Raw genomic sequence first — 21,072 nt, forward strand, 5'->3', positions numbered from 1 at the left:
TTTCTAAATAGGGTGTACTGATAAATGTTGACACAATATTAAAAACAAACATACATTTTGTATATTTTAACATAAATCATACATCCCATATATTGCAACCTGGGGCGTCATTAGAAATAAAGTCTTAACTGTGATTTTTTTTTCAAATAAAAACATGAAAGTTTGATAACTAACAAATTGGTTTTCTTGAGCAGAGATAGTTTGTATCATGCCCAAATTGATTTATCCCTCGTCTAGGAAGATACAACCTTTAAAAAAATATACAACCAATATCAACCAAGGTAGTTTCAGGAGACATGTGAATATAAGTTGAACGTTTTCAAAAAATTAAAGATAGAGAAAAAAAAAGTTGATTCATCACAGTGATGATCAGAGTTAACAAGTCAAAAAGGTCTATTCTCTATTGAGAAGATATAAACTGATTAAAACTAATGCAGGTCCTTGTTAGCTACATTTAAAAAAACTTAAATGTATCTGAAACTGATTAAATGTGAAGTCAAATAGTCTGCCTCTAAGATGAATGTGGCATGTGAGAGATCATATGGCATTTCAGTCATCTCCTCTAGTGTGTCAACTCATATTTCACGGTAAATTTCAAGCATATTGTTTCAGCCCGTCACTCGAACAACTTTTAAACAGATATTTAAAGTTTTAACAACTTGTCGTTAGATTCGAAGCCTGAAAAATCTTGCTATTTTTTTTTTACCGAGTAGCACCATTTCAAATTGTCTTCTGAATTACTATATACCTCTGGGCATATGGCATGCCAAAACACAACCATTTTGTATTTTATGTGGTGTACAAACTAAAGTTTCATTCACAGTGAATTGCCTTTAGAACCAGAGTTTTGATCTATCCATACCTTGTATTATAATAGGGCTCCTACATACATGCATGATAAGTTCATCAATATCTGCCCTTCTTTCATAAATCTCCAGGAGGAAATAAATTCACAGTAAACATACTGGCCCGTATTCTGAAGTCGGGTTTAACTTAAACTCAGGTTTAAACCTGTGGTTTAAGTATGAGAGGCCAAAAGTATCAACATTTTTATTAAGTTGTATGTTTCTTATGTTTACTGTGCTCTTTCCTGATTCATCGATGGTGAAGACAATCATCTATTTATACTTCCTACACAATTATGAATGAATCGAGAGCCGAATGAGCTGAAGGATGATATCTCTACTGTTTAGTGATTATGTAACAATTGGCTGTCCATACTTAAACCACAACTTTAAACCTGAGTTTAAGTTAAACCCGACTTCAGAATACAGGCCACTGACTCTATCTGCTCCTCACTAGCTACATGTACAAGTAAACCAAGAATCTTTCATCAATTTTCTTTTTCAGTCCTAATAAAAATTGAATTCAATTGTATTGGAATGTTACGAACACTTAAAGTTGACTTGGTACTCAAATAGATCTACAACAGAAAGGAAAAGAAAAAGACAAAAAACAGGGGTACATTATGTATACAGTTTCTTCACCTTACTCCTACTGCCAACTTTGATGTATTTTTAAAAAACTGGAGGATTTGAGAAGTGTCATCAATTGTCATGGCATATACATATAAAGATAGAGGTCTTCTTTTCTTCATCAAACAGGTACCTGCTCTCATTGAGAAGGGGTCCACGAGACACTAAGGATGAGACTGCACGCACTCTCAACATGATTACAGGTGAATGTATTCCTGTACATGTCAATAATGAATTTAATGTACTTTACAAATGCCAGTTGTGGTGATGACTAGGCTTAGCGATGACCTAAAAGTTAGTGTAAAAACAAAATGGCCAACAGCGTAGAGAATGTACGTATGAATTCATAAAATGGTGCAAAATTACTCTGTTACATGTAAATGTGTAATTGCTGAAAACTTGACAATGTAAGCATCAGATGCTCAGTCCCTTTCCAATCAACAATAATACACTACCCCACATATGCTTATATATGTTGGTGACCTTCAGGGAAGTTATTCTTTGCTAATATTTCAGGAATTCATAGCATTACTTGGAAGTATATGTAATACATGTATACTAAATCTAGATCTTCCATGATATGGTGAGAATTGACCTTGATTTCAACGACTTTCTCCTGAAAGTGTGGTTTGCTGCAACTACACATACTTCAAACAATGCAGCACTTAGAAGTCCAATAAAAAATAATTGGAAAAAGAAAAATTGTCTCAAGTGCTGGTAAATATAATTGACAAATCTTTGCAAAAAAGAATGGTAGAGAACCTACATTTCCAAATAATTTTGAAAATTCTATTTGACTGTTGGTTACATGTTTGACATTGATATAATCAAAAGGAAGTTACAAGTTGCATCATAATGCTTGTTGGTCTGCCTCATTCAGTACAACAGAATTGATTTGCTGTAGTTCCTATGTATCGCTCATCTCATCATGAAACATGCCCCATATCATCCTGATACTACACATGAACACATCTGATGAAAATCAGTATTCGACCTTTCTAGTACTTCACCCAGACTTTCAGATTTTGATTTCATGTGACCATGATACTCTTTGCTGAATTACAAAAGCAGAGCCTTGTGTCCGTTCTGCTTTGTTATTGGAAGAAAAACGGCCAACATTTAATATGAGAAACATTATCTGTAGTTGAATAAAAGCCCTCTCTTTGAATATTTGCTGAATGATGCCATTCTTTTCCTAACAAATTTCAAAAGAGAGACTACTAACCTATACAAACTATTACAAAGAGGAAACATTGACACAAACAAAATCCACCACATAGATATATTGAATATTTCATAGAAAGTTTATAAGATTTTAAGCCAAATCATTGTGGGTTTGTTCTTTCTTGACCAGTTAGCGCCCATGATTTTTTTTGGCAAAAAACCGGTGGACCGTTAAAATAAAGAAATACAAAAAATGATGTGTTTTTTTATTTCATCGGTCAACCAGTCTGGAAGAAATCGCACAGGTGACCGGCAGCATCAGTCAGTGACCGGTGGACCGCCTGCATGGACTTGCCCTTATTACAACCCTTGTGCCAATAAGCAGCCAATCTCCTGGATGCTATTGCTTCAAGCAGTTTTGTGATTATAATAGCTGGCCACTGTATTTTACCAAACCTACGACAGTATATCACATGCTTTATGTATAAATAATGATCAGTCTTTGTCAGTATTATTTATCACTTCGATTGTCACATTTAAAATGTATTCATTTATATGTTTGTTATGTGAAAATGTTAATACATTATTGATTTACATGTATGAATAAATTGCAGAAAAAATGCAAATATTAAAAAAAAAATGCTGGACTTTTTGAGATTGATTTTTTATTCACATGCCTGGTTTTCAGGGCGAGTTCCTCTTATCTGGATCTTCAGAAGTGAATGCAATCTAATTGCAATGTCATAAAATATACAGAACATATTTCTCATCACAAGTAATATTCACAAACAAGCATGGGTAAATGTACTCAGTCTGCATGGGAGAGGCCTATGAGTATGAAAGTTTGATTTAATTGTCAGAAGAAAAAAAATGTCCATGAAATATCTGGATATCAACCCATTGCTTAACCACTAGTTACATTCTAAATACGCACATGTATTGCATACCACAAATCAAAGGACCCGGAGTACTTATCATTTCCAACATCTTGGCCAAATAGGTGAAATAATCAACTAAGGATAATTAATATAATAATCAAACTTGAAGATTCTGATGTAGCTCTGGTTTGATGTCAAAGACCATGTTGAATAGATCATTGAGGACCTGCCCTCTAGTTTGGCCTACTCTCTGGTTAATCTCTTGGATCTTAGCAGCGGTCTGGATCTCAATTTCGCGTGCCTGATCTCCTTTGGAACCCAAGTACTGGAAGAAAAAAATTGAAAAAAAAGTTTATCTTGCATAGTCAGACAATAAAACGTGGCATTAATGCTACATCCATAAAGACATTTGGATCTCTTACAAAGTCCTTTATTCACCTTTAAATATCACATCTTCCAAGATGTGAATCCCCCCCCCAAAAAAAAAAGCCACCATACCTATGTCATTTAAAACCTCATCCATTGTCTCATAATGCACATGTACGTGATAAGCACTGCAAGTGAATGTACTATCTTTCTCTATTACTACAGTATCATACATGTGATTTTTACCTCTTGCACTCTCTCTTTCTTTTTGTATTACCTTTTGTTGAATTTCTTCAAATTGTGTCTCCCTCTCCTTCTTGTATGCTTCTATTTCCTGTTGCGCTTCTTCTTTGGCTTGCTTTAATCTCCTGGCTTTTCCTGTGTACCAAATATGAAAGGAAATACATGTACATGAACGCATGTATACAGGATGACATGACAAGATACATATCACTGAATCTATTAGATAAGCATTGATTCATTATGATGTTTTAAAGATTATTTAAGCTCGAAGATAAATACTACTTTTATTTGAAATATGTTCATTTTGATTATTATATGATGCAATGTCTCAATTTTTATACATGTATGCAGGCGAGACGAACGTCTTTGCAAGGATTTGAATGGAAAATATTACCAAAGAGATTCTCATCTGTTTCATTAATCACGAAATTAGTAATTAGTAAATATATGATGCTTATGTTAGACTGTTTCTGCTCAAGCACCAAGCTTAATATGTAAACTAGTCAGCAGTATAGAAGTGATCAATGTTCCCAAGGCAATGATCATTCCATTGACGTTACAAGTGACTATCACAAGTAATGGGGACCTCTGACAGAAATCTTGCAAGCAAATATACAAGTACATGTAGAGAAATTTCATGAGCCATTTCCAATAATGGATCAAATAAAATCCATATAATACCTATTGGTATACATTTTGGTCTACTTTATCAGATGAATGTGATCATTGAATACACCAGTCACAATTCTTTGACTATTACCTGTTAAAACCAGAGAACAATAGATTCGGTCCACTGAATCTGGTTTTAACAGGTAACAGTGAGTCAAAGATATATGCAGAACAAGCAAATATATTTGATTCTTGAAAATCCAGTAATCCAGTAATAAATATATTAATTCATATCATCTGCATTATAACATTAGCTGAACAGATTGAAATAGTACCATTGCATATGTAGGCCTAAATATTTATTAAGCAATAATACAAAACAAGATGAAGTCAAGTTATTTTACACTCACTTTATAATACTCAATACTTTTTCTCCTACATTTGCAAACAATAATTTATTTGACTTCAATTCTGCAATTTTTTATTTGACTATATTATTATGCTTTACACCTCTATCTTAACCATGGCATTGTCATCTGGGGCAAATTTCATAAAACTTGTTATAACTGATTTGAAAGTGACGAATTTTCATCAAATAACCAACAGATGACGAAGCAGAGACAACACAAAGTTGATACTAGTAACTGTAAACTCTTGCAAGTTCTGCAGAGATTTTCTTGCTAACCCAATACATTGAAAATGAACTGGCCTCCTGCCTGTGTGTGACAGGCTACTAGCTAGGCATGTAGAATAGGGGCAGATTCCCAATGGTGCAAACAATCTCAAATGATAAACAGTTTTTCCACCAAAATAATTAAAAAATCGGCAGGAAATTTTCATAATCATATTATGGATTCTCAGATTACTGATTTGGTGATGTAATCGAAGGAACAAGTTTTTGAGTTTTCATAACTAGATCTAGTTGTTTCAGCTTTCCTTTTGAGTCTTGATTGGTGTGAACTTGAAATGGGATAGGAGAGATGCCCGTACAAAATACATGCTGCCGCAAAGTCTGACAATGTTTCACTATTAAATTTTATTCATTTGTAAAACATTCTAGGTTTTTTATCACTTCATTATGATTTTTGTTAGATTGGATATTTTGATTTTTTTGCTTGAAATGTGAACATTTTTCTTCTTTCTTTCTTTTCTATCCTTTTATCCTTCCTGTTTGCACTTTCTTTGTTCAATTTATCTTTATTTTCTTTCTTTCCTGATCCGTTCTCTCTGTTCATTTTTCGTTCTTTCCTTCTTTTTTTTCAATTTCATTTTTTTTATTTCCTTCATTTTTCCTTTCCTTAAACTTTTCTTTGCTTCCTTCTCCCTTCCTCTCTTTTTTCTTTTCTTTACGTTCTTTCTCTCCCTCCATTATTTTCTTTTTTTTTTCATTTTTTCCTCCCTCACTTTCATCCTTTCTTTCATTCTCTATTTTATTTTTTCCTTCTAATTCTTTTCCCTTATTCTTTCTTTCCCTTCTTTTCCTCCAATTTTTCTCTCTATCTTTCAAAGAATTAAGGCAAGGCTCGACATTAGCGGTGGCCCGGGGCCACCAAAAATTCATCTCGGGCAACCATTATTGAAAAAATGTTAAGTTTTGGTGGCCTGAATCGGGCAACCAATAATTTTTAAAGTAGCGCAATTTTTCTCCCAATTTTGCATGCATTTATCAACTTTCTACTGTTCAACTTGCAAGCCAATTCGTCATGCGCCTTTTTGTTAATCTACACACACACAAAGATTGCATAGTCATGACAGTATGTAGGCCTACCGCTAGCATACAGTAACTATTATTCAGCCGGCCGCGCTGGCTGTCTGGCTGAGCTTTGAATGCATGTAACCACTGCAGCTAGCTGTGTGCTAGCAGACTATTCAGACTCAGGGAGCTGCGATACGAAATGTTACTGCTAAGAAATCTTCCCCAGAACTTTGAAAATCTATGTCAAAGTCACATTTTACACCAATGAAATGCCCTCCGACAGTCCATTACTGAAACCTGATTATTTGCAAGCATTAAAAGGAGGAATTATGACCTCTCTTTTGACTCAAAAAGACCGATTTCCAAATGCATTAATACACATAAAACACATAGGTGAGTACATCACAGTCCCACATCTGCATTTGTATGTATGTTGATACGTATTTGGTTTATTTCGAAGCTGTGTCGCTTCTAGCCAAAAATAAATAGACAGCTCCTTTCTTTCTTGTTTGTAAATGACTTCTTAAACCAATCTTAAGGAAGTAAATACTTTTGGAAGGCATTTCATTGATATGAAATGTGAATTTTTTCCACCATTTTGTCAAATATAGGAAGGACTTTTCTCACTGTTTTTCCAGATAACATTTGCTGTTTTCTTATTTCTTTTCTTTCATTTTTTACAGTGATTAAACCATTTATACCCCTTCCCATTGAATATGCCAAATTAAAGAACATGTTTCTACTGAATAATAGTAATAATAATTATTTTCCACATTTTTTGATAATTTTGTCTTATTCATTTTCTTACATTTTCTTTTGTTTTTTTCTCTTTTTTTTCCTGTTCTTTGTTTTTTCTTTCTTCATTTTTTATTTTTGTTTTATTTCACTTATTCATTTTTACAATTTCTGTTTTCTTTTTTTTCAATATACTATTCAAAAAAATTAATTTTGTTTATTTCCCCCTTTTACACATTGTTCTAATTCTGCAGCATATTTTTCTGTGATTTTCTCATGCTATAAATATGCTGTAAAAGAGAAAACAAACTGGATTTGGGGCCTGCATAATCTAGGTTTTACGATCAAAAAGAAAGAAAGGAAAAAATCATTGTTTTGTAAATTCTGTCTGACTTTGCTATATGCAATATTTATTTACTTTACCATTATGAGTGTGTGTCTATACGGAGATTAAAAGTCCCCACAACCTGGGAACAATACAATTCTTTTATTCTCTTTCTATCCAAGGGCGCCGGAAGCGGGGGGGGCAGGGGGGGCACTTGCCCCCCCCCAATAAAATTGTGGGGGGGCAAAACCAGATTTTGCCCCCCCTGAAAGTAGAAAAATGATAAATTATCTAAGGACAAAAGTAAACAAAGGCACTTTTCTGCCTGAAAATTGTCATTTCCATTGTCAAAAATAAAAAAATTTTGCCCCTGACGGGGCAAATACATTATCATAATAAGTCTCGCGTCTTTTGACGAACAGTTCCTCTGTGAAACATACCTTTGATAAGCCCCCTTTCCATCTTATTACAGTGTGATAACGTTTAACCTTTTAATGAAAACATTTCAGACTAAAAGCGAATGGCAAATTGATAGTGGTCCCCCAATAATTAGGTTTATAACTGTATGATGCTGGCTGTGTCGTCTAACAAACGCGCGGTCGCCCAGAAACGCTCAGACCGGACCCGATATCACAAACGCGCATGAACACTAGTTACTCGAGCAACATATGGAATCTATTTCATAGCTGTCAAGCCCAGAAACCATAACATCTCGAGAAACTTGTTTAAATTATTTCATTTTCAACTAAATATAGACATGTTATCAGAAAATTACACACAGAAAAATCATGTGTAGAGGATTATAATTTATAATTTGTGAAAATGGTGAATCCCACTCGAAAGCAACTAAGAGATAATGTTTAGACATGAAAAAAATAAAATCATCTGTAAAAGTGTCTTCTTGACCGGACTCATATTATCCGAGATATGAATAAAAATGTAAATAAAGAATATAAAAATAAGCGTTAGAGTTCTGCTCTACTATAAAAAAAAATCTGAAGATATTTTCACAGCCCGGAATTTTCCTCTTTTCCTTTTCATTGGCATGATTGGAAGGCGTTTTGTCTGATACTATTTCAGCTCATATGATATAGCAATTATGTATTTTATATTCCAGAACTTCTTCCCATTACCTGTTACTAATCAGATTGAGATGGCAGCTATGTTCTCTGGTTCATCCCAGCTTTTGTTATTCATGGACGATTGCAAAAAAAAAAAAAATTCGGGAGTGGGTGGGGCTGCAAGACCTAAATTTTCGAAGAAACTTAAGAGCGAGGGGGTTTGTGATGGGGGAGCTTTTGCATTTTCTAGAATAAAATTGAAGGATTTCGTGCACACTTTTGGTGATTTTTTTTTAATTTTGCCCTCTCGATCGGCGGCCCCCGTCTGCGTACGGTGATGTTTGTCATCTTAAAGTCTTTAAAAGGCCTATTGGTTTGAAACAATTTCGTTTGCAATGAGGCTCGTAATTTGCTGGCACTGCGAACCTGATCATGAAGAACACCAGTCTGGGTCAGAAGGGAGGAAACAGAAGGAGCAAAAAGAACTCCAAGACTGTTTAAAGGACAAGTCCACCCCAACAAAAACTTGATTTGAATAAAAAGAGAAAAATTCAACAAGCATAACACTGAAAATTTCATCAAAATCGGATGTAAAATAAGAGTTATGACATTTTAAAGTTTTGCTTCATTTCACAAAACAGTTATAAATTATGTACATCTCGGTCCGTATTCAAATGAGGGAACTGATGACATCGCTCACTCACCATTTCTTTTGTATTTTATTATATGAAATATGAAATATTTTGATTTTCTCGTCATTGTCATGTGAAATGAAGTTTCATTCCTCCCTGAACACCTGGAATTCCATTATTTTAACATTATATGCTTCAGGCTAGGAGGTCCTTAACATCAAATTCATAAAAATTGAAATATTGTATAATTCAAACAATAAAAAACAAAAGAAATAGTGAGTGACATCATCGACTCTCTCATTTGGATGTAACTGGCTCGTTCATGTAACTATTTTGTTAAAAATAGACGAAACTTTGAAATGTCATAACTTTCTTATTTTACATCCGATTTTGATGAAATTGTCAGCATTGTGCTTGTCTGATTTTTCTATATTGATTTAAAACAAAATTTTTTCTGAAGTGGACTTGACCTTTAATTCTCATGAAATTTATGTTTGAATACTCTTAGAAACGCAACTTTTATACTCCATTTTTACACAAAGTCCTTACCGGGGGGGGGGGGGGGGTCCCACAGCCTCTCCCGCTGTCAAAAATATTGTGACCCCTTCGGGATTTTGCCCCCCCAAAACTGAAAGTGTTCCGGCGCGCCTGTTTATATCATTTCATATTTACAATGATAGAACAATTTATATTACCACAAAATAAGCAAAGTAAAATAACAGCAAGCACGATTTACATACAAGAAGTACAAAGAATAGTGGTACGTGGTAGTGACTGCAGAATATTTCAGTTTGTTTTATTCATTTTTAATTAATGAGTTTGCTATATAAATGCACTATTTATTTACTTTACCATTATGAGTTTGTGTCTATACGGAGATTAAAAGTCCACACAACCTGGGAACAATATAATTCTTTTATTCTCTTTCAATCATTTCATATTTACAATGATAGAACAATTTATATTACCACAAAATAAGCAAAGTAAAATAACAGCAAGCACGATTTACAAGATGTACAAAGAATAGTGGTACGTGGTAGTGACTGCAGAATATTTCAGTTTGTTTTATGGGCAAGTCCAAGAAAAGGTCACCCTAGAAGGCAAAATTTCATCTTTGATTTAAGAAGTTATCTTTGGTGGGGTAAGAAAGCCCAAATGTTGAAATTTTAAATTTCATTAAGAAAAATTTGATAATATGCATATTTATGCTAATTTGGGGCACCTAATTTGCATAATTGGTAAAATGGGCGTTACGTATGGGACAATTATGAAAACTCATAGAAAATAAAAACAAAACTTGTGAGATTTAGTCATAGGTGGGACATGGACCCCCTAACATCTTATTACTTTTGGGGGAAAAGAAGTGATGTCATCTAATTAATTATGCAAATTAGGTCTTGTCCAAGGACGGAATGTCCCATACGTAACATTTTGAGGATGTTTTTTTAAGTTATTTCTCATAATACAATACTTGTATTGTTGCATCTCTGGGAAGTTCTAATTTATAAAGTATGAAAATGTTATACCCCAAAAAGTTTCAAAAATAGAGTTTACTTTTTAATTAAAAGTTAATTAAATAATTGTTACGTATGGGACAACATGTTACGTATGGGACATTTACACACAATGTCAATGGGGAGATTTGTGTACAAAGTGAATAGAGAAAAACAAATTTCAAGAGTGCTCTAAAAAGTGATTATTTACCTTTTCTTTAGTTTTTAAAGACTGATTTCTTATGAATACTGAGTAATGAAAACAATTGAAGCGAAAAAATTGTGAAAATTGAAAAATATGAATAAAATAAAAAACAATAGAAATACATAAGAAATTCATGAAACCATGAAAAACGAGGAAAAAATGTGGAAATGGCTAATTTCCTTGTCAGTCATATCAAATATGTCTCAATAGAACATTTTAAAAGACAGAAACTCTTTTGTTATTTCCATATTTTAAATTATTTCAATTTTTTTAATTATGGGGGAAATTGTGTACATTCTCTATGGGGACAAAATGTCCCATACGTAACTGTCCCATACGTAACATGTCATTAATTTGTTTAATTAGAGTCTGTAATTAGAGGGATTTGGCTTATGACATGAAACTTGCCTTAGATATACTAGAGTATTGTGACTTCTATCACACTGAGTTACAAGTTGTCAAATGAAATACTTTCAGAGAATTCTCAACTTGTAAAAATTGTTTTAAAAATTGTCTTTTTTCTGCGTCCCATACGTAACGGCCCATCTTTTCTCTCTAAAAGGTCAAGGTCGAGGTCATATGCCACCATTTTTTCCATGATTATTCTTCTCCTAGATGTCTACCATCATGAGGGTATTCAATCTAATCAAAGTCAACACTATTTTTCAGGTCATTGAAGCCTCTGAAATGTCCCATACGTAACGCGCACGAATTCTTGGACTTGCCCTTATTCATTTTCAATTAATGTTTTTCTTTATATTTCTTGGGCCACCAAACTTTACTCATGGGCCACCAAAAAAAAATTATTGTAGGTTTTGGTGGCCCGACTGGGCCACCACCAAAAAAAGTTTATGTGGAGCCTTGATTAAGGAAACATTTTTCTTTCCTCCTCCTTTTTTTCTTACTTTTTTTCCTTTCTCTCCCTTATTTTCTTCTCACGCATTTATTCATTTTCCCTTCCTTCCTTTCTTTTTCTTTCTTTATTCACTTAAAAGAATGACAGAAACCTTTTTCTCTTTTATTCTAATATTTTTCCCCTTTTTCCTTCATTCCCCTTCATTTTTTCTCTTTCTTTCTTCTCAATTAATCTCTTTTCTTTCATCTTTTCATTCTCTCCTTCATTCTTTCGTTCACCCTCCCTTCCAATTCTTTATATTTTTTCACAAGTCTAGTCTACAGTGTGTAGCCTTCTTTGACTTTGTTGATCTTTTTAAAATTAAGACCTGGCTCGGTCGATCTGCTCATCCTCATGCAGATTACTTTGTTGATTATCACATATTTCATTTTGTGAAATCTGGTCACCCTACTTCGAAGGTCTGTGGCAGCCTGCGGCGACCTTCTGGGCTCCGGCCCGCGGGCCGGAACTCCGTCCTGGTACAGTGGTAGATCCTCCCTGTCCCAGACCCAGGCATACATCGTACACCCGTACACGGTCATGACGGTCAAGAAACCAATGAAAATCATAAAAACATCACGAATATTACAGTTTCAGTAAATTACTAACCTATTCTATCGTATCTGTATTTAAAAAATTGAATAAAAACTTACGTTTTCTGGCCTCTGCAACTCTCTCGGCGGCCTTCTTTTCTGCCTGTAAAAGCTGTTGGATTCCTGGAGTCTGTGCAGCCATTTTTTATTTTATGAATAAAATAAGTACCGGGGTATACCGTAATACTCGATCGTACGTACGTTCAATGATATATCATGTGTACCCGTATATCGTACAATCATATGATCACATGATAGCCTTCCATACACAAGACCGGTATTACGCAATCAATTATCGAACTCGCGTCCTGTGGGTTAAACAAAAAAAGATTCTCAATATATACCGGTATTTAAAAAGGAAGTATGAACTAGACCTCAACAAACTCAGCATTAGTAGGCATACGGAGAGAAACTACCGTTTTACGTCACGTTTCCTGATGGAGTCAGACCTGTTGGAAATATTGGCGTACATATGAGCTTCATTGGGGGTAATGGGGACCCCCCCGGCACTCCCTAAAAAAATCATTTTGAAATTGAATAGATGAAGAAATGGAAAATAAAGGGGAGAAATATGATATCATTTTCTTAAACTATGTTAAAATCTATATAGGCCTACGTATAAAGCCCTCTTGAAATTTCTTCTCACTCGCAGCATATATGTGCTATGCCTGGCCCCTCAAAATTTTGGCTCTCTCCTGGTTGGAAAAGACCTTGATCAGAGATGCGGGGGCAGCCTGATCGAGTGCGAGTACGCGAGTTACTTAGCTAGCCCCCTCCCGGCCTCCCCCTCCCTACCAACCAAGGATGGGTGCGTGACTGATATACATTTTTTTCCAAATCACCAAAGATACAACAATTTATTTTACACACATCGAAAAATGCAACTAGAGGTCAAACCTACTTATTATTGGAGTGGTAATCTGAAAATTCTTGTAATAAGTTTTTCCTCATAACTCGATCCCCAGAAATCCCCAATGATTGGGCATCCCCCGCCCCCCCCCCAAAAAAAAATGTCGTGAGTACTCGCAAAAGCAAAGATTGTACATGATAAAAGCTGTTTGTTTGTTTGTATAATCTGAGCAGGCTACTCTGGATAAAGATTTGTAATTAATAAATAAAAATGGAATAAATTAACAAGCTGGGGTCTTCAGGCCTAGACTATATCAATGGAATCATAAATATTTCATTTAAAAGGGACGGATTGGAGAAAAAGAAAGAAAGGATGAGGAAAATTGTAATGAAATAATATGAAAATAATATGATAATAATCTACTCAAGATGTTAACACCCCGTTTTTAATTCATAATGATGCGCAATGTGTTCTGCTCGGGACTCAAGTTTCTGTTCAATATGTTACAAAAATAATTGTGTTAAGAATGTCACGTTTTAGCAAACAATGAGGGCGCGAAGCCCAAGCTGAAATTATTGTACATATTGATCAATAGGGAACACTTCAAGGACTCTTCTAGCAATTCACGAAGAGCAACGTTGTCTCGATGGTCAAATAATGCGAGCGCGAAGCGCGGGCCAGATATCTTGAAATATGGAATTAGGCCTAAATGCAGACAACTTTTTGTAATAATGAATACGTATCTCATTAATCAAATTTTGTGGAAAATGGCTGAAATGCGACGTTTTAAGAACTGTTTGTCGAAATTCATGAACAGCATACATATTTAAAGCTAGGACAACTCCATCCCACCAAAAAGATATTTTATTCAGACTTTGAAAGGTGGTAATCATGAAAAAGATGCGTATTATGTCACTAGATAAAACCAAAAGAAAAAGCTCTATAAGAGCGAAAAATATTTGTTGCATATTGATCTGGAAACAGCTAGACGCCATTTAATTATCATGAAAGGGATTATGTATCTCATGAACAGACAATGTAAGCATGGGGTGTGATAGGCCCAAGCAAATTATGTTTCATCAAAATTATTAAAATATATTTCTGATATTCCCCTTTTTCTTCTTCACTATGTCTCCCTTTCTTTCTTTCTTCCTTTCTTTCTTTCATGCTCTTTCTATCCCCTATTTTCTTTTCCTTTTTTTACCAGCAGATTTTGGGGGAAGGGGGCACGTGCCCCCCCCCCGTATTTACGCCACTGTTGAAATGCACAGTCAAATGGTGCTTAAAATGTTTCATATTTAGGTCGGAATATCAACAAATTGACTCGCGCTTCGCCCTCGAATTGATTCTTTATGCTATTGAGTGTACATACAAGACTATAGAAGGGGCGGCTTGTCGAAGTTTAAAGTGGGGGGGGGGGGGCAAAGGGTACTTTTCTTTCGAAAGGGGCACCATCCCTTAGAACAAATTAAATGACTTATCTACCCCATTTACAGGACTCATGAAACTGAAAGGAGAATGAAACAATTGGAACAAGATAGCTTGTGTTAAAACAGAAAAACCAAAGAAATAGATAAACAAAAGTTAGAGAAAATATTGACAAATAATGAGAAAGTTATGAGCATTTGAATATTGCGATCACTATTGCTATGGAGATAGCAAATTGGCAATGCGACAAAGATGTGTGATGTCACTTGTGAACAACTCTCCCCATTACTTTAGTATATTTTTCACTTGAATTGCCTCTTTTATCACATCTATCCATAGATCATGTGTTCTTTCTACATGAGGGCATGTATTACATATTTTTTAAGAATACATCATGGATAAAGAGTTTGTATCATCATTAGAAAAAGCAAAAAGAGACATTTTGAGGGTATTTTATAGTCCACCAAAGTGAAAGTTGTTCATCAGTGACATCACACATCCTTGTCGCATTGCCAATGGGAGGATCTCCATAGCATTAGTGATAGCAATATTCAAATGCTCATAACTTTCTCATTATTTGTCTGATTTTTCTCAAACTTTCTTTATTCTTATTCTTTGATTTTTCTGTTTCTACACAAGCCTATTTGTTCCAAAGGTTTCATTCCCCTTTAAGGCACGTAGGATTATTCTTACAAGTTTTTCCTTTGAATATTATTTTCTTGTTTCTTACCAATCAAGCTGTTTCTTTACGGGAATTAATGCTAAAGTATTGCAAACGCTGCCGTTCCTGTCGACAATTTGTTTGATAATGGCTGTGTTTCATGTGAAATTCACCAATTTAAAATGTGTGTTTTTCTGTTGGATGTAGTTTTGCCCTCCACGGTCCGTTATACCGGGGGGGCGTTCATCAGTATTTTCGTCCGACAAGTTGTCAGATCTGACACCTTTCCTGGATTCTGATTGGTTGAGAAGCACTGTTACTATAGTAACTGTCGGATAACATTTTTGTCTGACAAGTTGTCAGATCTGACATCTTTCCTTGATTCTGATTGGCTGAGAGGCACTGTTACTATAGTAACTGTCGGATAAAATGGGACTTGTCAGATAAAACGTCCGACAAGTCCTTTCATGAAACGCTCCCTGACAAGTTGTCAGATCTGACATCTTTCCTTAATTTTGATTGGCTGAGAGTATCTGTCGGATAAAAGGGAACTTGTCGGATAAAACGTCCGACAAGTCCTTTCATGAAACGCTCCCCCGGACTTGTCGGATAAAGGCGTCTGCCCTCTTATGAAACGCTCCCCGTGTTCTTGGGCCCCGTGGGTCGACCTCGTTTTCTCCTTCGGGGGTCCATTGCCCGGGTCCATTGCAGTGCTATCCTTGTAATGTCATCCGCTTCAATACATGTCCGATCCATCTCCACCTCCTTTTCATATGGTATGTTTTCGTCCATATCTCTTGTTGGCATCTTTCATATAATTCTTCAATGAAAATAATATCACAGAACATGAAAGGAGATGGGTATTAATCTCAATGACACCCCTGGATATTACGAGGGACTGTGGTGACCAGGGAGACAACATCTGAAGTGAAACCTTGCACTAGCTAAGAGCACTTTATGAACTTTAAAAAAAAAGAGGAAAATCTGCAACATCATTTAATTAATGAACGGGATACTCGCCATGCACATTGGCTGCAAAAATAATTTAATGATCACTGCCCTGTAAAACACAAAAGTCTGACAATTTTTTTTTAGACCGGATGTTAGAGTAGACAGTAGTGTATATAATCATGGACCTAGTAGGTCCATGATATAATAGAGTCATTAGGCCTATTTCTATCATTGAGCGGGGGGCAAGGGGCTAATCGCCATGAAAACGCGCGGGAAACGCATCCATTTAATCATGCCCCGATCATGCCCAATTATTTTGACAAAAGGAATAATTTATAAATCCATTACAAAAATGTGTTGTAAAAACATCACAAAGCGCTATAAAACATAACAAGTGGAATGCATCTGGCCGTCTCACCTGCATCACGCAGTTCAATATAGCAGCAGTGCTGACTTTGAATACTACTCTAACTCGCACAAGATGTTCAGTGATACATGGTTACTCTTATCTCCACTTTTTATGAACTAGACCAATAAACTTACAGAGATATGATGGTTATTCAACAGATACACCCAATTCGGCCAAAGTTCATTGACCTTTGACCTTGGTCATGTGACCTGAAACGCGCACAGGATGTTCAGTGATACTTGATTACTCTAATGTCCAAGTTTAACGAACTAGACCAATAAACTTTCAAAGTTATGATGGTAATTCAACAGATACCCCGATTCGGCCAAAGTTCATTGACCCTAAATGACCTTTGACCTTGATCATGTGACCTGAAACTCAAACAGGATGTTCAGTGATACTTGATTACTCTTATGTACGAGTTTCATGAATCAGATCCATAAACTTTCAAAGTTATGATGGTAATTCAACAGATACACCCAATTCGGCCAAAGTTCATTGACCTTGGTCATGTGACCTGAAACGTGCACAGGATGTTCAGTGATACTTGATTACTTTAATGTCCAAGTTTAACGAACTAGACCAATAAACTTTCAAAGTTATGATGGTAATTCAACAGATACCCCCCGATTAATTCGGCCAAAGTTCATTGACCCTAAATGACCTTTGACCTTAATCATGCGACCTGAAACTTGCACAAAATGTTCAGTGATGCTTGATTACTATCATGTCTAAGTTTCATGAATCAGATCCATAAACTTTCAAAGTTATGATGGGAATTCAACAGATATCCCCAATTCGGCCAAAGTTCATTGACCCTAAATGACCTTTGACCTTGGTCATGTGACGTGAAACTCAGGCAGGATGTTCAGTGATACTTGATTAACCTTATGTCCAAGTTTCATGAACTAGGTCCATATATTTTCTAAGTTATGATGACATTTTAAAAACTTAACCTCAGGTTAAGATTTCGATGTTGAATCCTCCAACATGGTCTAAGTTCATTGACCCTAAATGACCTTTGACCTTGGTCATGTGACATGAAACTCTAATAGGATGTTCAGTAATACTTGATTAACCTTATGGCCAAGTTTTATTAACTAGGTCCATATACTTTCTAAGTTATGACGTCATTTCAAAAACTTAACCTCAGGTTAAGATTTGATGTTGACGCCGTCGCCGTCGGAAAAGCGGCGCCTATAGTCTCACTTTGCTTCGCAGGTGAGACAAAAATATGTTAAACATATAAAATTGCAATTCTATTGGTGTGTTCACTTGCAAACATCTTATCTATCTATGATTTGACGCGAAGGCGGGGCGCGGAGCGCGAAGAGCGCGCCGATAACCATAGAGTTGTTTAGTACGGTACGTATTTAACACTATGTTGTGGACCATAGACGGCACTCCTGAGTCTAATCTACCGTATGTGTTTTACATAAGTTTAGCCTCAATTAAGGAGTATCATTAGAGCGACAGAGCCGTTTTCTAGTGCATGCATGTCATCCAGAATGACACAAAGGGTGATCGAGTTTTACTCAGATCGGCAGTGCACATAATACCGGGGAAACTTTCGACAAAAATACTAGATAAGGAAATGGGCGTATCAGTGTTTCAAATGTTCTAGCGCTATCTTTCGGTAGACTCGGGAAAGCTTTTATTGTGGCGATTGCTCGTTGTTGACTCCTAAATTAAGACAAATTAAGTTTTTGATTCAACTTTTTAAGAATGAGAGATTGATTCTGGCTTGGAACTTTTTTGTCAAAACAATCCGTAGATGTGTGAAAATGTTAGTGATATCGAACGGAGATCCTTTCTGAAGAATGGAGAGTAAAGAAAAGGAAAGAACGGTGAGTAGAACTCAATTGTCAATAGACAATACACACTCCACAGTACAGTCGATCACAGTCACAGACACAGATACACGCGCGCCACAGCACAGCTCAGGGAACACACACTCCAAACAATACACACCTGCACATGTTACTTATAATATCTACCGTAGCCGTGGTCGAGTGATGCTAAACTAAAATAGTGAACCTAGCCTCGAGGAGTCTCAGTTATGATATTTTCTAATATTTTGACAAAGTCATACCGTACTCATATCGGTAGACCCCCTATTGCAATAATATTGGCTATATAATTCATAACCTTGTTCATTATTGAATGAGTGGCTATATTAAAAAGGTCAAAGCCTTGAAACCCTCCCATACTCCATAGCCTAGCCTAGGCCATATTTATGTGATTTAGCCTTGTAGGTTTAAAGATGGATTTTCCTAGGAAATCCATCTTTAAACCTACATGATCACATAAATTTGTTGCATTTTATGTATCTGTAGTACAGATAAATAAAATGCAACAAATTTACATGTAGGATGGGGGGTCGGGTGTCCGGACACTATATTTTTTAAGCCTTCTTTTTTTGTCTTTAGATCACACTAAAAACATGAATTCAATTGTTGCAATCATCATCTGTTTTGTTCTCTATAATATTTTCTAACATTTTGTACTAAAAATTAATGAAACTTTGCTTGTATTTTTTTCCAAATGACTTTCTAAAATTGATCGTCCAGACTCACAACAACTGGATATATGCACTCATTCAATGAACAAGGTTATGTTATAACCTTGTTCTCAGTTATATCTCCATGTGTGGCAAAATAAGGGTGGCAATGTTTGGCTAATTTTCTCTTTTTGTTTGGGGCAAATGATTGATGTTTTTACACTGACAGTTTCCATTACACCTATTATTCATACAACTTGGCTCTTATTTAAATTTGATACTTTAAATCATTTTTTTCTTAATTAAAAATAGAGATCAAAAAATGAAAATTTTCTTGCCATATTAATTTCCACCAATAGAGGGCGTACACAAAAATATGCCCAAAATTCAAGTTTTTGAGCGCTCTGGTGAATACAAAAATTATTCCCAAGTTACTATTGAAAAATAAATTGCAACTGTATGGAAATTAGTAATTTTGGTCACAAAAGTGATATTTTAATGACTTTAAAGTGTGTGCTCTGGACAACATTGGCATACCATAGTCCTACCTGTAGATTCCCCACAGGCAGGGTGGTAGCAGTGAACAAGTGGATATATGTGATGTGTGACTGTACACCTATTTGTGTATGAAGGTATGAACAAAATGTTTGTATAAAAATGAGATTTTTTTACCAGACTGATCTCCTGTAGGTCCCTCGATCCGTTCGTAAACACCGTAATTAACCGTAAATACAATAGGCTTGAACCACTTCGTTATGACGTAGCTTCGAGAAGCGATGTTACAAAATACCGTTTTGAAGAACAATTTATAAAAATTATTATTTGTAATTTTATCTATAAATGGTTCTTCAATACGGCATTTTTAAGTACTAGAATTAGAAACTGATGAAACTTTGCTTGTTAATTTTTCCAAATGGCTGTTAACAATTGATTGTCCGGACACACAACCTGTCCTGACACACATATATCTAGGCCTACATGTATGTAATTTTTTTTCTTCTAAACAAAGCTACATGTAGTAGCTGTAGCTTGCTCGCCTTGCTGAGAGATCGTAGAACTGTACATGTGTGCAGCACATTTCTCAATCAGCAGGGCTAGCAAGCTAACTCTGTTGTGGACTTTCACTTAAGGATGATATTTTACATCTAATTTTAATTTACCTCAACTACATTTATATGCTTCAACAAAGGTTTTATAGTGATATAAGAAAAATAATTAGGCCTATAGTCTGTGTTACTATATTTGTCTTTATTTGAAAAAAAATTCCCTGACTTTTGTAATTTTGTCTAAATAACGGTAATGAGATCGAAACAGAACAGAAACTTTAGATAAATCAAAATAATAATAATACTCAACATTTATAACGCGCTTTTCCCAAATGGCCCAAAGCGCTCACAATTTCAATTAACATGTAAAAGATACAAACAAAAATTAGAATGACATATGGGTCATTCCACGGGGTTGGGGCAACAGCACTTTTTTGTGTTCCTTATGAATTGTTAGCTTTATCCTGAAAATGTGTTTGGTGTTTTGATGTTGCAATGTGGTTTTGTTGGAAGGCAGTTATGTAAGCAATTACTTGATGCAGAAATAAAAATGTTGAACTGCAAGAATTATTGATGGTGAGACTTTAAATGATGATGTCCAGACTCTTTTTTGGGGTACCAAGTGTGACATCCAAAATGGTCATTTTCAGTTGAAGATATCTAATCAAAAGATAAACTTAGTCAAATTCAAATGGCCATAATTGATAAAGCAACATTTGTTTAATAACAAAACAGTAATGGGGTAGCAAATGAAAAGAGGCTTCATATCATAAATCATTCCTACAACTCGGCATACCACCGTTACATGCGATGTCCGCGTTTATTTTTTTCTGTAACGGCGGTAAAGTGGTAAATAA

The 21,072-nt window shown here is 35.3% G+C and overlaps 2 protein-coding genes across 4 annotated transcripts in view; one reads left to right on the forward strand and one right to left on the reverse strand.

Moving 5' to 3' along the window:
• Nucleotides 1–1,342: 1,342 nt before the first annotated feature.
• Nucleotides 1,343–12,574, reverse strand: LOC121428707 (V-type proton ATPase subunit G-like). Its single transcript, XM_041625519.1, has 3 exons — nt 12,431–12,574; nt 4,161–4,261; nt 1,343–3,842 (listed from the first exon to the last, which is right to left on the reverse strand). Exons 1-3 carry the CDS (start codon nt 12,510–12,512, stop codon nt 3,675–3,677), a joined length of 351 nt encoding a protein of 116 aa, XP_041481453.1. The 5' UTR covers nt 12,513–12,574; the 3' UTR covers nt 1,343–3,674.
• A 5,718-nt stretch (nt 12,575–18,292) lies between these two features.
• The window catches only part of LOC121429262 (ral guanine nucleotide dissociation stimulator-like), a 49,774-nt gene continuing 46,994 nt past the window's right edge, over nt 18,293–21,072 (forward strand). For all 3 annotated transcript variants that reach the window (XM_041626242.1, XM_041626243.1, XM_041626244.1), the window contains exon 1: nt 18,293–18,516. In XM_041626242.1, coding sequence (XP_041482176.1) covers nt 18,490–18,516 — 27 coding nt within the window. In that variant the 5' untranslated portion in view covers nt 18,293–18,489. The remainder of the gene's footprint in view (nt 18,517–21,072) is intronic.

Source organism: Lytechinus variegatus, chromosome 15 (genome assembly GCF_018143015.1).
Source record: "Lytechinus variegatus isolate NC3 chromosome 15, Lvar_3.0, whole genome shotgun sequence".
In the NCBI taxonomy this organism is placed as follows: Eukaryota; Metazoa; Echinodermata; class Echinoidea; order Temnopleuroida; family Toxopneustidae; genus Lytechinus; species Lytechinus variegatus.